Source organism: Nicotiana sylvestris, chromosome 7, assembly GCF_000393655.2.
Source record: "Nicotiana sylvestris chromosome 7, ASM39365v2, whole genome shotgun sequence".
In the NCBI taxonomy this organism is placed as follows: Eukaryota; Viridiplantae; Streptophyta; class Magnoliopsida; order Solanales; family Solanaceae; genus Nicotiana; species Nicotiana sylvestris.
The window spans coordinates 168,532,919-168,551,951 of NC_091063.1; the positions used below are offsets into that span (position 1 = coordinate 168,532,919).

General features: G+C 35.1%; 4 protein-coding genes and 1 non-coding gene across 5 annotated transcripts; 1 reads left to right on the top strand and 4 right to left on the bottom strand.

The window, feature by feature from the left end:
• Window positions 1-1,349: 1,349 nt before the first annotated feature.
• Window positions 1,350-2,202, bottom strand: LOC138874112 (uncharacterized). The gene is made up of 2 exons (XM_070152614.1): window positions 1,996-2,202; window positions 1,350-1,793 (listed from the first exon to the last, which is right to left on the bottom strand). The coding sequence occupies exons 1-2, from the start codon at window positions 2,200-2,202 to the stop codon at window positions 1,350-1,352; spliced, it is 651 nt and encodes a 216-aa protein (XP_070008715.1).
• Window positions 2,203-2,238: 36 nt separating this feature from the next.
• On the bottom strand, window positions 2,239-3,200 carry LOC138874113 (uncharacterized). Its single transcript, XM_070152615.1, has 2 exons — window positions 2,816-3,200; window positions 2,239-2,606 (listed from the first exon to the last, which is right to left on the bottom strand). The coding sequence occupies exons 1-2, from the start codon at window positions 3,198-3,200 to the stop codon at window positions 2,239-2,241; spliced, it is 753 nt and encodes a 250-aa protein (XP_070008716.1).
• A 2,028-nt stretch (window positions 3,201-5,228) lies between these two features.
• On the top strand, window positions 5,229-7,270 carry LOC104236309 (trihelix transcription factor DF1). The gene has a single exon (XM_070152696.1). It carries the CDS (start codon window positions 5,668-5,670, stop codon window positions 7,102-7,104), a length of 1,437 nt encoding a protein of 478 aa, XP_070008797.1. The 5' UTR covers window positions 5,229-5,667; the 3' UTR covers window positions 7,105-7,270.
• A 417-nt stretch (window positions 7,271-7,687) lies between these two features.
• On the bottom strand, window positions 7,688-7,760 carry TRNAR-UCU (transfer RNA arginine (anticodon UCU)). Its single transcript has one exon. It is a non-coding gene; the product is annotated as a tRNA-Arg (tRNA).
• A 765-nt stretch (window positions 7,761-8,525) lies between these two features.
• LOC104236308 (pyruvate kinase 1, cytosolic-like) lies at window positions 8,526-16,053 on the bottom strand. The gene is made up of 16 exons (XM_009790205.2): window positions 15,827-16,053; window positions 15,642-15,738; window positions 14,958-15,055; window positions 14,222-14,377; window positions 13,944-14,021; window positions 13,603-13,734; window positions 12,837-12,917; window positions 12,328-12,399; window positions 12,103-12,192; window positions 11,696-11,840; window positions 11,472-11,560; window positions 10,632-10,727; window positions 10,488-10,555; window positions 10,299-10,398; window positions 9,670-9,729; window positions 8,526-8,953 (listed from the first exon to the last, which is right to left on the bottom strand). The coding sequence occupies exons 1-16, from the start codon at window positions 15,893-15,895 to the stop codon at window positions 8,801-8,803; spliced, it is 1,584 nt and encodes a 527-aa protein (XP_009788507.1). The 5' UTR covers window positions 15,896-16,053; the 3' UTR covers window positions 8,526-8,800.
• Window positions 16,054-19,033: the final 2,980 nt, after the last annotated feature.

Below are 19,033 nucleotides of genomic sequence, written 5' to 3' on the forward strand. Positions count from 1 at the left end.
AGGCACGCCTTTTAATAATTTAATTTTCTTAAAACTCGGGTGCACATTTATGTGACCCAAATCCAAATCTCAACAGAGTTGAAATGTGCCAACAACCACGGGTGCATTGATGTGACGTGGTTGGAGATGTATTTCCATGATGTTGCAATTCTTGATAAAAAAATATAATAATAATGACGAAAGCGGTTAAAAGTTAAAACTTGTGCATGAGCTCATAATTGTATAAAATCAGATAAACAAGCCGAATATGACAGTTTAGCGACCGTGCTAGAACCACGGAACTCAGGAATGCTTAATACCTTCTCCCGGGTTAACAGAATTCCTTATCCGGATTTCTGGTTCGCGGACTATAATACAGAGTCATTCTTTTCCTCGATTCGGGATTAAAATGGTGACTTGGGACACTCTAAATCTCCCAAGTGGCAACTCTGAAATAAACAAACAAATCTCGTTTCGATTGTCCTTTAATTGGAAAAAACTCCTTCACCCCTCGTGGGGGCGGAAAAAGGAGGTGTGACAATATCGACCAACACTGTAGATGCTATGGAGCTCTACTATGGGACTATGCTACAAAGAAGCAAGAAGATGGGTCAATCAGTGAAAGTGAGGTTACAGGCAGGCTAGTAAGGAGGAAGGGTGCTCCTGCTAAAAATGAGAGGACTAGAGTACAAAGAAAGAAGAAATAGAGTCTTGTGTTCCTAGTTTAGTTGATGTCATTTTGTAGTTGAAGTGAAATACACTGTAGGAAATATGCCATTTTGGTTGTTTACAACACTTTATCTTCATTACATTAAACTCGAGTACTCTGATTTGCTAGAATACAATTTGTCTTTAATCTTCAAGTAATTTTTATGAAATACCTTCAAGTTCTAGGTAATTTCTGTATATAACTATCATTTGTAATTAAGGTACACAACCAAAATATGAAATAAATACATGAATCATATAAATAAATTATCCACAAATCATCTACAAATTATTAACAAGACAACAATTTAAATACAATTAAATTACATTTTAACTACAAATCATCTACAAATTATTAACAGGACTACAATTAGACTATATTTAAAGTATATTTTAACTACAATCTGGAAACAGATTACATTGAATGAATTCTTCATTAATATTAGTTGTTTTGTATATAGTAAATATTAAAGTTTAACTAAGTTATAAGAAAAGACAAATTTAGTTGTCTGACAGAATACATAAAATCATATTAAACGCAAATACACAAATTGTAGTATACTTCATAATCATCTTCAAAAACTTGAATGATTACACAAAAAAATCAGATAATTTGAACTCACTAACAGTTATTTTGAATAACTATTCTAACTACATGATATTCATTTCTTTTTGGGCGCATTCTTGCAAGTTCTTTTGTTATGCCCTTCACCTCCACAATTTCCACATGACACCTTGTACTTTTTTGACTTTATTTCATCAAATGTTTTATATCTTTCCTTGTGAAGTCTCCCTGGCTGCCTTTTATCTCCCGCCGGTGGCTTTACTACCTCATCCAAAATATGTTGTGGCACATCCCATTTGTTTTCATCAGGAAGAGGATTTACTGGCATTTTATAGGTAAGCAGAAGGCTCTTCCTTGTGTAATACGGAGAGCAATAGTTTTTGTATGTTTCCTTCCTGTGCCTTAATGCTGCCAAAGCATGCGCACATGGAAGTTCATCAAGTTGGAATTGTCCGCAGCTACATTTCTTGTTTTCTAGACACACAATATACCGCTTCACACCATCTAACACAGTATGTATATGATCTGTTGAAGCCCACACCTACAATTGAAGAACAAACAAAAATAATAATATATCAATCATTAAAAAGGATTATCCACAACTTACCTACAAATCAACTACAAATACATTACAACTTATCTACAATCTACAATTACCCACAATTTGACTACAGTTTATCTACAATCTGGAAACAATGCATATTAAGCAATTTATTTTTTTGCACCAAACAAACAGATCTTACCCTTAGTTTCTGAGATAATGTATTGTTGTCATCCAATTCTTTGTTGAATTTGTACCCAAGGTATGTGAAAGTACCCTTTGCCTTCAATAACTTCTCTTTCGTCCAACGTTCAAGAAGCGTCCTCATATACTCTAATAGATCAAATATTGGCAGCTCTTTTGCCTCTTTTGTTACAGCGTTCAACGACTCGGCAATGTTTGATGTCATAGTAAAAGTTCTATTCACCGTTGCATGTACTCTTGACTATCTATGATAGCCAATAAAATATAGGTAAGATTTCACACGCGGGTCTACCTCTTCAATCTTCAACATCCTTTCATTAAATTCATCCAGAGTGTATGACCGTGTTGTAGCAAAGTACAATTCATGTAATTGTAAATGTCCCTTCTTGAATTTGGACCTTATATTTGTCCAAATATGTCGCATGCAAGAGTAGTGTGGCATGCCCGGATAGACAATTGATGTTGCCTTCAGTATACTCTCATTCCTATCTGAAACAACACACATTGAAGGTCTTTCACCATATGCCTCCTTGAATTGCTCAAAGAACCACTTCCAAGACGCGTCGTTTTCAGAATCAACCACAACATATGCCAAGGGAAATATAGTACCTACATTTTTAATTCATAAAATATTAATTGGAAGCCCTGAAAAGGTATATAAAAATATAATTAAATAACAACTACAATATATATTCAGAATATAGACAATTTATCTACATTTTTTTCCTTTAGCTACAAAATAACTACAATATAACTACAATTTAACTACATTTTATAGAATGCCTACAAAATAACTACAAAATTATTACATTATTTACTTGCTGCATCCATGGTGCTTGCTGTAAGCATAATCCCCCTGTAGGCTGACTTTAAGAATGTCCCATCAACCATTACTACTGGCCTACAATGTTGCCAACCACTTATTGATGTACAAAGAGCAATAAATGCGTATAAGAAACAATCACATGCTGCCTTCTTCAATTTAACAACAGAACCAGGATAAGTCTCCTCAAGAATATAAAAATATTTGGGTAATTTGTTATAGGAGTCAGACGGATTCCCTCTCAAAAACTGTAAAGCCTTTTCCTTGGCTCTCCATGCTTGCATGTAGCTTAGGTTCAGTCCATGTTCGGATAACATGTCAGTTTGTATCTCCTTTGGTGTGTAAACAATCTTAGGATCACAATACTTTGGAACGATCATACTACCAACTACAGCTGCAATACGTTTGCGCTGTATGAATGTTTCATCCAATAAGGAACATGTGTGTTGTCGGCTGAAACTCCTTATCTTGAACATTGTTGAATCATTAATTGACGTTGCCTTGAAGTGCCATTTACAGTTTTCAGCAACGCATATAAGCCAGTAGCTACAAAAAAAATACAATATTTAATACAGGCTATAGATGTAGAAGCAACAAAAAGGACTGTTTTAACACAAATTCGTTAAAAACTACAATTAACTACAGTTTAACTACAATTAAACTACAATTTATAAAAACCACATATCTTCACTAAAACACTACTTTTACTGATATATTCTCCACAAATAAATCCATACCTTCTATGACTAGATCTTTTTACTCTGAACTGGAACTTGTGCATCACAGAAAAATTCTTCATTGCAGCAACTACAGTTTGTTTGTCCTGATAAACTTGTCCTTCTTCAATATATGTTTGCGTAGATTCAGTTATTATTTCACTTTGATATTCCTCTATAGCTGCTGAGGATGGAATTTCAAATAAGTTTAGGGATCCAAACGAACCTGCAACAACATAGAGATAAATGTAGTAACTATGTAGATAATTTTGAAAACAGCATTGCTTTATGAGCTTCAATACATTATTTTTTGTAGTTAATTAGTAGATAAATGTTGTAATATTGTAGATAATACACTAACACAATAACTCTCTGCAATGTCGAATTAAACATACTTGCACTTGTGCTATCGTTGGTGATTGCCAATTCCATATTGAAATCTCTTACGCTTATACATAAAGGATACGAACCTAAGTTCTTATTCTCCTTTTTGGTCTCCATATACACACGAACCCCCATATCATTCCTAATCTTCATTGGAGGACAATTGTCGTTCACAATGTATTTGATTTCGACAATTTTATCCTATGTATCAATCGATAGTTGTTCTGCAATTGTAGAAATCAGAATTCCGTAGCTTGCATTCTCATCTACCACAATGGCATCAACTTCAAAATCTCTAAATCTGCCATAGTGATCCCAATTTCCATTCAATTTTAGCATTATTGGGATTTTTGACATGATTTTGTGTAGTTGAGGAAAAAAAAGATGAAAAACAGATATAGGTTCGACAATTTGACTACTGAGGTCGATGAAGAACAATTTTGAATTCTACAATTTGTATTGCGTTGTAGAATTTGTAAAAGCAATTTGAGTACTGAAGCTTCTGAAGCTTGCGTTATTTTAGAATTGTAGTGAATGAGAGAATTACGCAGCAATGAGATCTCTTTCCGTTTCAAAATTCGAATTTAATGTGGAAAGAATCAAACGCAGATTTCGTGCCTTCTTTTTAGCGCGTTTTAAATGGCAGAATCTGCCTAATTATGGATTGGTATATAAATTATAGTAAAAGTGTGGATTGGGCGGGTAATTAACAAATTATGAACATTTTTGGTAATAAGGTTTCATATATGGTATAGATAGGAAAAAATCCCAAAAAAAAAACCTTAAAACTCTAATGACTTGGACTTTAAGTATGAAATTGACAGCAAAATCATGGGTACTCAGAATTGGGTACCAATACTCGGCCCAAGCCCAAAAACCCAACAAGAAATATCTCATCTAGTGGGTCCCATATGTTCCCCTGAAGAGACCTTCTCAGAATCCCACCTATGGTAAATAAAGAGCACTACAAAACCACCAACTACAGATATTTGGTACATTCTGCATTACAAGTTGTACATCTCCTTTTCTGATAATAAGGTCAAATTTTCTTTTTCAGATTCCAACTGCCTAACGAATCTAATTCTCAATTTTACCCTCCATCACTTAAGTCACACCTCCTCATCCAATGGCTATAAATTAAACACATAACAAAAAAACACTATAAAAAAATAAGGTCAAAGAAAACACTATAAAAAAAGGTGGACAGTTTTGCAAAATCCTGTGGATTCCTTCTCTTTAAAACTTAACCCCATATCCCACCTACAAAATCTTAGCTGACAATTTCAAGAAAACCATGGGCAGTTTTATTTAGCCAACACAAAACCAGCTGCTCAATCTTTGTATAAACCCCTCGAACAAATCCATTCACATTATATTCCACCCTCAAAAAAACCCAACCAACCAACCCTCTCTTTCTTTCTTGCACTTTTAGCCAGCTTTTGTTTCAAAGTTTTAAACTTTTGTTCAGTGCAAAAAGAAGTCTTGGTACATTGTGATGTTTACTTAACCTTCGCTCATTTTAGCCTTTTAATTCTTGGGTTTTGAGGTACTTTTTTTCTCTGTAATATTTACTTATTTTTCCTTCTGGTTTTGGTCCCATCTATTTTTCTTGTTTGGCACATAGTATTAAAATTTACATTTGAATTGTGAAGTGATAGTTGTTTATCATAAGATTTTGCTTAGTGGGGTTATCATAAGATTTTTCTTAGTGGGGTTTCCAAGATTTTGAATATTTTTAATTATTTTGATGGATTCTGGTAGTATATATTCAAATATGGGTCATGGTATGTTAGGACTAGAAATGTCACTACACCATCAAATCCCTAAACACATGCAGCAACAACAACAACAACTCCCTACCCACCCCCAACCCCAACCCCCACCCCCACCCCACCCTATAGTTTCCTATGGACATCAAGAAACTGAAAACCAACAACAACAACAACAACAACAATCTTTGAGACAAGGTTTGCCATTTAACAAGGCTAAAAATCAAAGCTTGACATTTAGTGATGATGATGATAACAACAGTGTTGAAGATGGGAAGAAGAGTAAAACTTGTCCTTGGCAAAGAATGAAGTGGACTGATAATATGGTAAGGTTATTAATTATGGTTGTTTATTATATTGGTGATGAAGTTGGTTCTGAAGTAAATAATAATAATAATGATACTTATAATAGTAAGAAAAAAGGTGGTGGTAGTGTAGGGGTTTTGCAAAAAAAAGGAAAGTGGAAATCAGTTTCAAGAGCAATGATGGAGAGGGGATTTTATGTATCACCACAACAATGTGAAGATAAATTCAATGATTTGAATAAGAGGTATAAAAGGGTTAATGATATTCTTGGAAAAGGGACAGCTTGTAGAGTTGTGGAGAACCAAAATTTGCTTGAAACAATGGATCATTTAACACAAAAAATGAAAGAAGAAGTTAAGAAATTGTTGAATTCTAAGCACTTGTTTTTTAGGGAAATGTGTGCTTATCATAATAGTTGTGGTCATAATAACACTAGTACTGGCGGTGGTAGTGATATTGGAAATGTTCAACTTTCGACGGAAATGGCTGTTGAGGCTAATTCTCAAGCTCAGAAGAGGTGCTTACATTCGTCAGAAAATGCAAGAATTGAGGTTCATTTAGAAGAAGGGACTAAAATGGCTAAAGGGAAAAGTGTAGACGATGATCAAGAAGACGATGATGAGGACGAGGATGAAGATGAGGAGGACGACGAAGATGAGTTGAGTGGTGCAAGAGGACATGACAATCACCATAGCCACGAATACGACGATGACATGGATGAAAGATCAAGAAAGAGGCAACGAAAGTCAGGTTCCTTATCACCAATGGTACAACAATTGAGTTCAGAATTAGCTAATGTAATTCAAGATGGAGGGAGGAGTTCAATTGAGAAGAGACAATGGTTGAAAACTAGAATGGTACAATTGGAGGAACAACATGTTGGCTATTTATGTCAAGCATTTGAGCTACAAAAGCAAAGATTGAAATGGGAGAAATTTACAAGCAAGAAGGAAAGGGAAATGGAGAAAGAGAAGCTTATAAATGAGAGGAAAAAATTGGAGAATGAAAGAATGGTGCTTTTACTTAGGCAAAAAGAGCTTGAACTACTTGATTTTCATCAGCATCAGAATCATAATAGAAATAGTGATCCTTCTTCTGTAACAGGATGAAAAATTGAAACAATATTAGCAGCACCAGAGTAATTAACAATGTGTAGATAATCATATGCTTTTACCTTGTATTTTAGTCTTCAATCAAGTTTTTGATGTAAAATCTAAGTTTGAAGAAAACTTGCATCTAGCTTCTATATAGTCTTAAATTATCAAGTTCCTAGTACTCTTTAATTTGTCTGTTCTGTTTTTTACTTTAATTTATGTGAATCGAATTTTTTGTTTTCTTGGATTTATCTTCATTTTGTTGCTTCATTTGTTGTCTTGTTTTGTTTTCTTCTCCTTTTTGTACTGTACAACTACTACTCCAGTGTGTAGAACTACCGCAGTGTGTGGGGCCCGAAAAAGGATCGGAGAAGAATTGCAATATATAGCAATATGAACTCATAACTTTAAAAATACAATAGGTTTAACGCTAAAATTTTTAAAAATTGAACTCATAAAACTTTTGTCTCTGGTAGTACCATTGAACTTTGAATGCTACGACGGTTTCTGTATAATGTTAATAGGCTTATTTTGAGTATTTTACAAAGTGGACTGACATAAATTTTTGTTAATAGAGAAAAATTAAAAAATACTAAGCCACGCCCAGTGGGACTCGAACCCACAATCGCTTGATTAGAAGTCAAGCGCCTTATCCATTAGGCCATGGGCGCTTCTTGTGATATTCTCGTCGTTGTATATATATATATATACTAGTCGAGCAAGCTGACATCTACAGTATAAATTATCATTGTCCATGTTTCATTTATGTTCTCTCACTCAAATATTTTTAAATTTTAGTTTCTCTAAATTAGAAATTCTCTATATTTTATATTGCATATAAGTCTGACGAAATTAAAAACAAAATATCCTAATGTATATAATAGATTTAAGCTAAACGTCTACCTCACGCAAGGTAGGAGTAAGGTATGCGTACACTCTATCCTCCCCAAACTCGACTTGTGGAATTACACTCCGTTTATTCTTGTTATTGTTGAAGCTAAATGTACTAACATGAAGACATAGTAGAGTCATATTTAGACAAAATATCGACCACAATATTGTTAGTAGGTAGTCAAGTATATTTCTGTTCGATTCCTCTAGTGTTACTATTATCCTAGTATTTTCTTATACCTAGAAATTTAGTATTATTGTTTCTTTTGCTTCGGTTCCTTTATCATCTGATCTTGTTATTATCATCGCTTATTGTTAATGCTTACTTTTTCATCTTACCTTGAGCTGAGGGTCCGGCGGAAATAATCTCTCCACCTTTACAAGATTACTTTTTCATCTTACCTTGAGCTGAGGGTCCGGCGGAAATAATCTCTCCACCTTTACAAGATAAGAGTAAGTTTTGCGTACACACTACCCTCTCCAAACCCTACTTGTGAGATTATAATGGGTTTGTTTTCGTTGTCAAAGTGACGTGAATGAAAACATACTTGCAAAAGATTTATTACTAATATCTCAACATTAATCAAGTTTCTGCAGGAGAATAAGCTCCAAATAGAACAAGAACACCTCCATAACACACGGGAGGACAAATGAACATGACTCCTATACCTGATATTAGGAAAGAACCACCAAAATAAATTTGATGTTTTCAACTACTGCAATTTCTTTCAACAAGAATTGCCCAACATACAACTATAAGATATCACATCCAAAAAAAAGGAGGATAACTAAATGCATAAGACAGCTGCTGTCTAACACTTTAATCTTCAAGCTCAATAATCTTAACCACTGATGCATCTCCAACTTTCTGGCAAATGACAACTCGATCGTGGGACTTTACAACGCCTGAGGCCTTCCCATGATCAAGAGCAACTTTCAGAACTGACTCATTTGATGCGTTTGTAGACTCAGCCTATGGGAAGAATAAGTAGCTCGGTTAGGCCCAGCAGAAACAAGAAGATTTAATCGAGATTTGACATGATGGAAATAAAAGGAGCAGATTCAGTTGTTCAATGACAGAAGCATGTTTAATGTTCATAATAAACAAATAAAAAGGGCAGCCTGGTACACATAACATCCCGTGTTCACGTAGGATCCGGGGAAGGGCCGCACCTCAAGGGGGGTCTGATGTAGGCAGCCTACCATGACGCAAGCATCGGTGGCTGATTCCACGGCTCGAACCCGTGACCTATAGGTCACACGGAGACAACTTGACCGTTGCTCCAAGGCTCCCCTTCTTTCATGTTCATAATACTCGAAGGAAAACATGGGATGCAATAACTGGAGTGTTTTTCAGTTCTAAATATTAGGCAGAGAGATTAATCAGTCTGGAATTTGGATGAAACAAATATAAGGAAATATTTCCATCTGTCTTAGTTATTCCAACTAAGAAGACCAAAATATAAGCAAATATTACCACGCTGAGGTCATCTCTAAACAAAATAAGCGCAAAGGCAATGCAAACCTATGTTGCTCGTACTCTTAAAAAAATACCGCTGGGGTCATGTCAGATCCTCCAAAAATAATGCATTTTTTGAGAATTCGACATGGTTGCGACAACATTTTTGGAGAGTCCAAGCAACGTAGATGCAAACAGAAAATATGGAACACCAAGATGATGAGACTTACAGGATGTCGTGGATCAGCAAGCATTGGGAAAAGACCTCTAACAATAAGAGATTGCCTTGCCTGGGTATGGAGGAGTTGAAAAATACAGAACCCGTCAGCTTCAATGTCATAAAAACAATATGGAAATTGTATATACTTATTTGGCCAATGAGTATTTGCAAATAGCAAAATTAAGTATTTGAACTTCAAATGAAATACTGAAACACTAGTGAAGCATTGAAATACTATTTTGAAAGTTTATTTGTTAGTCTAACCAAAAACCACACATTCAAAAACTATAGATCAATATAACTAAGCAAACACGTCCACCAGCAAGAACCAATAGCATGCATATGAAAGAAAGAGAGAGAAAAGTCACAGTAACATCAGCAAAATTAAGAATAAATACAAACAGTTCTCACACATTATCATGTCTTTAGTCATTACTCGAGATAAAAACTGATAGGAGTACCTTCTCTATTGTTATCTAAAAGGATTTTATGCTATCCAATTATAAAAGTTTGACATATATCAATTAAACAATGTTCTGTGAGGAAAATAATAGTCATTTATCAATCAAATGCATTGAAGATGTCTGAACATCATGAGCTAGATTTGATTCTTGAACAGACTTGATGTCAAGGGGATACCTCAAATGCACCGGTGAAACTCCACTTCAATTGATTTGTCTTGAGTCGAGGAATTACAACAGACAATACTGGCATTGTTGGCCTATATTTGGCTATCAATCTGGGCACATGAACATGACAATTTACAGCTCTTATAAAAAAAGTAGAGAGTAGAAATTCTAAGAAATCTAGAAAGAACAAAGAAACTACCGTGCTGCCCTTCCAGATGAAGTGAAACAAATAATTACTGATGCTTTCACCTTAATCGCTGCCCGCACCTAAAAAGAGGAGAGTGATTAAAATTCCAGAAGTCTCTCCTCATTCCAAGAAAGGGAGTCGTGTTCAAAAGAATACCGCAGAGGAAGCAATTGATTCCAGGTGTGTCATGGGCTCCCCAACAAATTTGACTGTCTTCTTGAAATATAGATCCTGGTTAAAAACCTTCTCGGCCTGCACGGAATTTGATTGTTAATTAGGGCGACTGATATTACTCTCCGAAACAGAAAACCAGAAGGTGGTAAATGCCACACTATGAGGGGGTGGGACTACGTGTGTCCCTCATCCCGAAAGGTGATGCTGAAGATACACTAATTACTAATATGCCATAAATTTTGACGAGTCAGGACCATACTGAGAAATGTCTCTTGATACATCAAAGCGTCAAAGAACCAATTATTGATCTCTTGACAGGAAAAAGGTGTTCAAATGGAAACAGTGTCAAATGTTCTTAATGCAAAAAATATTGCTAAAGATTAAACTATGAGATCAGTCTACTCTGTAATAGAAACAGACATGTTGCCTTAGATACAGCAAATGTTTCTTCACTATGTAAAGGCAACGCATATCTGATACAAGATATTTAAGAAGAGAAAAGAAAAGGCTTGCATGGGGAGAAAAGAATTAAAGTAGCTCATTCAACTGAGCAGATTCTTAATCCCACACACAATTATAGATTTAGGATATGCAACTGACTTTTGGAAAGGCCAAGCTAAACAAGTCAAAATAAGGATGACCGTAAATATCCTGCTGAAAATAACCTCACAAAATTGAATGCAAGAAATCCATGACCAAAAAAGATAAGCATGTGATGAGTCTGGTCTTCTAAACATAATTCTTTAAAAGGTGATGTTTGAAAACCAGATATACACAGGTTTTCTTAATTCACATAAAGGATACAGATAAAATGAAAATCACCTCGGCACAAATTCTTCCAACAGTAGAAATAGTCTCAATTGGGTATAATCCACGTAGAGTCTCAGCACCAAGAAGAATTGCATCAGTTCCTGCACAAATGATAAATGTGAAAAACTCTACCATAAACAAACTAACAAGATGTCGCATGAAGGATGACAAAAGGACCCCAAATCTTCGGACGTAATAAAGGACAGTAGAACCACTTAGATGGGCAGCAAGATTACCATCCAAGACAGCATTAGCGACATCTGTTGCTTCAGCACGAGTTGGCCTAAGATTGTCAGTCATGCTATCAACAACACGTGTTACAACAGCAGGCTTGCCAGCCATGTTACACTTGTGAACAGCAGCCTTCTGGAACAAGAACACCTGTATAACACTCAAAAATTAGCCAAATGACAATCCTAATAGGAAATCTACTTATTTGTCGTCATTCACTACTCCATAACATTTTTGCTACACACAAGAGACGGAACAGAATGTTTTACAAACAAACTTTCCTGATCACTTACAAGAAATCTAACTTAATCATGCCTCGTAATATTTAACCCCAACAGGTATGAAAATTTTCTGAGATATTTACACATGATTTACAAAAGAAAGTGCCTGAATTTTGCAGAAGATAACTTACCTTCTCTGGTGGGAGATCTATACCAAGGTTTCCACGCGAAAGGATTATGCCATCAGCCTCTTGGAGTATCTCATCAAAATGTGTCAACCCCTATGTGTATCACCCAATGAAAGAAGTGAATTGCAAGCATTGCAGATTTCATGATAATTCAACGACCAATCTCACAAAGAATTATCCAGAAGAAAAAGAAAAAGATCAGATAGAAGTAATAGTTTACCAACTAACCTCGACGCTTTCGATTTTGGCGAAGATCTGAGTTTGGCCTAGATCACCCAGCTTAGATAAGAATTCACACGCCTGAATTTAAGAAAAATATACCAATGAGGTTGATTTGGTATTCAAACTGTTGCGAAAGTAATTAAATAAATAAATAATGTTGTCCTCTCTCCACAGTTTAAGCGTTTAGATGAGGTGGTCACGTAAATGAACATGCTATCAAAGCAGAAAGTTCAGAAGTCAAAGATTCGAGCCTCACTACTAAGAAACAAAAATGTTTCCACATACTTGGTCAAAGAAAAGAATCAAACATATGTGTGGGCGTGTTACATACCTATACAGTAAAATAAAAAGAAAATACTCTCTATAGCACCTTAAGCTTTTACACGAGGTCGTCACACAAATTCAACACAAACCATCAACAATGACATGATAATTGCGAATCATCAATGTGGTTTAACGAATCCAAGAAAATTGAAAAACGAAAGGAAATAGATATAAAACTGTGCAATCATTACCTCACGCACATCCTCAGCATGCCTGGTAAATGATAATGAAAGAAAATCAATTTTGTTTTGGGCACCCCATGTGCTAATAACCTGATTCAATTAACATACCAAAAAACACCACGATCAATTTAAAAGGATCGCTGCAGAAAGCCATTAACTATGCAGAAAATAGAAAATTTAAGTAGCTTAAGGGAGGGAATTCGGCATAACTCCAATATAATATGCTTGCATTAACATTGAGGTAGCATAGTCATTAGCACAAATACTGAAGATAAAGAGGAACCCCTAAAACACTTTTCCAGTGTAACATAAGTTAAAATTTTCTATTCCAAGAAAAAGGACATAATTTTGTCACAAGCAAGATAGTCGATGTGGATCTTGAATATGGGACGAGTATAAACACTGTTGACTGTGCTTAAATAAAAGCTATTGGCTGAATGTTGCTAAAAAAGTGGGAAGATAGGGAGACAAAAATATTGGTAGCTTCCATCAACCCATGTTTACCTAACTAAAGAAAGAATCACACCCATCGTAAGACTCATCTGATTCAGACTAACTAAACACAAAGCCCTATTACATTTTCTATAAAATAGATGAGAAAATTTGACACTTTTATAAGTGCCCCAGTCCCAGCAATTGACGAACATATTTACTCAACCCCCAAGTCTCGCAGAAATTTTTCCATAATCATGTGGGCGTGTAACGTGAACTTCAGTATATGCACACGTAATAACAGGATGAGTTTTATCAGTTCTCGAAAGTTTGAGCAAATTACCTCCTTATCTTTATCTGAGAGGGTAGGTAAATCAATATGAATCTGAGAAGCATGTAGAGTGAACAATGACCCGGTTAATGTGGCAGAGTTCTTTACCACGCAAACTACATCATCCCCTTTCACTTCATCTACCTGTGCAACCACATTTAGAATTCTTAATCAGCGGATTCAAACCTTATACTGCTTTCTTATTGGAGCAGTAGAACTGTAATAATTGTGCAGTTAACACATTGCAAAATCTACTCATCGAACAACTTAAGCATAATAAGCACTAGCTAAACCCAAGGATAGAGAAAACATGGGGCGACTGAGGGAAATAAAGTACGCTTTTTACTTTATACCTCCAGCCACACAGACGTTGTTTCACTTCCTGTGAAGAGGTATTGACCAATAAAAATGGTGTCTCCCTTCTTCACTGCCTGCAAGCAAAATTAACAGCATAAATTAGTATCATGAAGTACATTCCCTCCTCCCGATCCCCAATATTGATGATGTTCTCTCTATTAAATTCACATTGAATTTGCTCTTTTCCACTTCCTCTGAAAAAATAACTCTGTATGTTTACCAAAACACACTTTGGTGTAAAGGGAAAAGCAAAGACAACAGATGGGAACTGAACCTTGGATAAACCGCCGAAATTGATTGGAAACACATCAGAAGATGCTTCCTGTCCCTCATCAGGAGTAAGAGTAACAGTTGCATCTGCCTTTAGTGAAATAGGTTGCTCACTTTTGTTAACAACCTGTAGCTCAGGACCGGCAGTATCTAGCATGACCTGATAAGATGAAAACAAAATACCCTTTATCAAATTACTGGACAATGCTCAACATGTCCAATGACACAAGACATAGTAACTAAATCCTTATCTAAAGACTATGCACACTAAGGAGGGAGAGTACAACAACAACAACAACGACCCAGTATAATCCCACAAGTGGGGCAAGGAGGGAGAGTACATGATCTACAAATTTTAACCATAACTAAGCACAACTGCAAGATAATACTTCCTTCCTCTCAAAATTAACAACACTACTACTAACAATTAAAAAAACACTACTACTATTTGGTGAATCACAAGGTTTATGATGTCAAATATCTTTAAGTATTATCTAATCAACTTGTGACTTTATATAGTTTCTGCATAAAAAAATCATAACTTATACAAAATCAAGTAATTAATTTCCACATCACACTGAAATAATAAATGTGTTGACCCTCTAGTTCAAACCCCACCATTCTTTTTAGAACAGAGGGAGTATATTGTTTACCTTCATCAAATCAACACCTCTACAAAGACAAGGACAACTAAAGAAACCAAAAATCGCATCAAGTCATCATTAAAAGGTCATACATACCGCACAGAGCTTCTTGGTAGTCTTAATAGAAGCCTTCAAGTTCTCCAAAGTCTCTTGGTGATAGTCCGCATCACCCAACGAAAAGTCAAATCTTGCCACTACAAATACAACAAACTTAAACGATGAAAACAACCCTTTCATAATTTGAACAATATGTGTTCGAGTTCGGGAGTCTACCACAGCCCATTTGATTAAATGAGTTGGAAATCTAATTATTCTTACTTATTTAATGGATCTTTCACCATATGCATATATATGGGGTCCGAGTCAAAACTACAAAGTCATATTCTACATCTTACACCATTCATCACAACATACCCACGAAAATCTAAGAAACATAAAAATTTCAACTCCGGGATTCTACCACAACCCATTTGATTTAATGAGTTGGAAAATCTCGTTATTTCAACATATATACGGGGTCCAAGCCGAAACTACCCAGTCACAGTCTACATCTTACACCATTCATCACAACATACCCAAGAAAATCCAACAAACAATAAATTTCATGTTCCGGATTTTACCACAGCCCATTTGATTTAAGGAGTTGGAAATCTAATTATTTATACTTAATCGTTTAGCATATATATAGAAGGTTCGAGTCAAAGCTACCAAGCCATACTCAACATCTTACACCATTCATCACAACATAATAATAAAGTTGACGAGTTTCAAGATTATTACCAGACATTCCAGCTTTAAGACATCCTGAAATAACCTCAACGGATCGTGATTTTGGACCCAATGTTCCAACAATCTTCGTCATTGCAGGAAAAAAACTCTACAAAAAGAAAATACAGATCATATGAAAATACAGATCTAAAACAAGAATTAAAAAAAGATGGGTTATTTCTTTTTGGGAGACTTACAGATTTGGAAGGCTCCAAGATGGAAGCCATCCTAATGGGTTCTTCAAGAAGTAAGTGATTGGAATGCATGGTTTGGTTTATGGTGTAAAATTACAAAGAAAAAATGAGAAGCTTTATTTTAGAGAGAGAGAGAGAGAAGAGAAGTCAATAGATGCAAAGGAAATGAAGATCAGAAGAATTTATATGCTATTCTATGCTGTTGTGATTCGACTTTGAAGGAACCAACTATTACGAACAGAGAGCCAAAACTGAATATATTGTTTCGGTTCTTTTTGCAGTGTGTGTAGACTACAAAGCACGTGCCCACGTGTTGGTTTTGTGGGGGGTTTAGTTATTCATTTCTTTTATGGTTGTTACCTATTGTTGCTTTAAATTTTGTTTTAGTAGTAACTTAATTTTAATTTTTATTGTATCATATCGTTACATCCGTCGTTATGTAACGACGAAATATATTACTTTATGTAACGACCGATTTGATGTGATTCCGTCGTTATCTTATCTTTTTCTCTCATTTCACCCGTCATTATTATTAAATAATTTTATTTTATTAGTTACCCTAATTTTTTATATAATAAATTTACCACGTATCATAACTTTTCTTTATAATATTATAAGTTTATTCTTCATATTGATGGTGCGTGATATCATGAAACAACGGCAAACGATACAATCTATCCAAATATTTTTTTTATCAAACGATACAGTACAATACAATATGATACGATATATTATGAAATGATGTGTAACAACTATCCAAACAAGCTGTAAAGAAAGAGGGCGGGTCAATGACTGATAAGCTTCTAAGATGGCAAGTTTTTGAAAAAGTGGTACACATATCACTTGAGACAAATTCCATATCGAAATGGGAAGAAAGTGACGAGTTTTATAAGTCATGACACAAGTTCACATGATACAAACGCTTTCGGGGTTCGAAGTGGTGTAACTCGAAAGACGAATCCTTGTGGGTCAAGGCCCAAAGAGGACAACATGTGTCATGAACTTGAGTTGTGGAAAATAGTATGCATTCCTATCCCCATTTTAAGACAGTGGGATCTTGGCAGCTTGTATGCAACTTAATTATTTTAGTTTATAGAGCAACTTTGACTACCTAAATTTTTTTGTTTTTACTGGGATTTGAATTTAGTATCTTATACTTTTCCTTTTATTTCTTTGATCATTAGGGCACATCATTGTCTTCTATTTCAATTTATGCGATGGTGATTGATTAGATATAAAATTTAAAATAACTTATACATCATATTAGTAACAGTGAAAGATATTAGCAACATTGTGGTTTAAAAGTTAATTAGTTTAGTGTAATAAATATCACATCAAACGCTAAATCTAAATAGTTTAATACATTTAAATTCTTAGAATTTGTGAAAGTTAATAGAATTAGAATAAGTTAAACACATTAGAACACCTAGACGGGGGCCTATAGATATACAAACGTGTGAGTTATATTAAGTTTTAGGGAGAATGACACTAATAAGATATTTTTTGTGTCGCTAATAATTTTTTTTAACCCGATACCCTTAGAATTTCAGTAAGTTATAGTGATTGTCAGGATTTGTGGCAAGATGATCATCAAAATTTCCAGTCACAATACTGAAAAATCTGGTGATCGTGAGAATTTTGTCATAAATCCTGACGGATCACCATAATTTTTCAGCATTATGGCTGAATTTCTGATGCTTCAAAAACTTTTGGTGACCGTCAAAAACTTCTTTCTAAAATTCTGATCAGCGTGCTTCAACAAAATCAATTTCGCCGCAAAACCCATGATCAGTATGATAATATACAATTCCTAAAATTCGTACTTCATGAATATATAAACATTAAATATTTGGGAGTAATTGTGATTATGACCATTACGGAGAAAAACTCGTGAAATGTCCTTGTTTATGGATCTTTTTCATTGCATGAACTCCTGCATTCCAAACTGTTGCTATAAAACAAAAAAGAAATAGCACGTGTTTTGATTATTAAGAAGGTACACTTTTGGTCCCATTTCAAGAAGGTCCCCTTACTTTTGTCTTAGACGAATAGACCCCCCTTTCTATTTACTTTATTTTACCCAATGTCCTTTTTAGTAAAATGTCAAATTCCATGGGCTACTGCCCTTTGTTTTTTTAACCGCTCGGCCTCACCCACTATTAACGACGCCTCTGTTTAATCCTAGGCTGCTGTAAATTTTTACGACAAAATCACCTACTCAATAATGATTCTGATTCCGCAATGGAATTAACGTGGGAGTCCGAATTTTTACAAAGGGAATTCAAAATATAAAGAATAAACATATTAGAAGTCACATGTATATGAGTCAAAATTTGCCCTAGTATATTTGGGGCAAAATAATATTAAGAAAAGAGTCAGTCAAGGTCGACTAGAAAGCAGCGAGATGCGTGGTCGAGCTATCAAATAATGACCGAGGTCGAGTACCGTAGATAGAACAATAATGGTTAGTTTTTTAAATAGAACATTAAAGAGAATATTCTAGTGAATATTCTTTGCACTTGTACTATTAGGATTTGTTAGGGACGTGTCTCATATATAAATAGAAAAAGAGACAATGATGCAAGGCATGTAATATTCACTTGATAAGAACACTTTTCAGAAAAGATTCTCTCTTTAGAAAAGATACAAACTTTACCTTTTCATCAATATTCTCGCTCACATTATTCCATACTTTTCCATCAGATCCAAAAATAGTTCAAACCTTCTAGGATTTGTCTGTCACTCATCATTGTTAGTAGGGGTGTTTATCAGGCAGATTGGACAAATATTTACGCAAACGGTTTGGCTTAGCGGTTATCGGTTTATAAATGTAGTAATCCGCTAGCCAACCAATAAGACATTGGGCGGATTGGTATCGAATTAATGATTATCGGGCGGTTATCAGACGGTTTATTGGATTATCCACCACCACCACCACCAACCCAATATAATCCCACTAGTGGGGTCTGAGGAGGATAGTGTATACGCAGACCTTACCCCTACCCTAGGATAGAGAGGATGTTTCCGATAGACCCTCGACATCCTTCTCTCCAAAAAATCTCTCCACCTTGCTCTTGGGGTGTCTCGAACTTACAATCTTTTGGTTGGAAGTGAGAGTTGCTTACCACTAGAGCAACTCACTCTAGTCATTAAGGAAAAGTTTGGAGCAAAGCATCACATCTGCTTTGTCTTTGCAATGATTCTGGATGA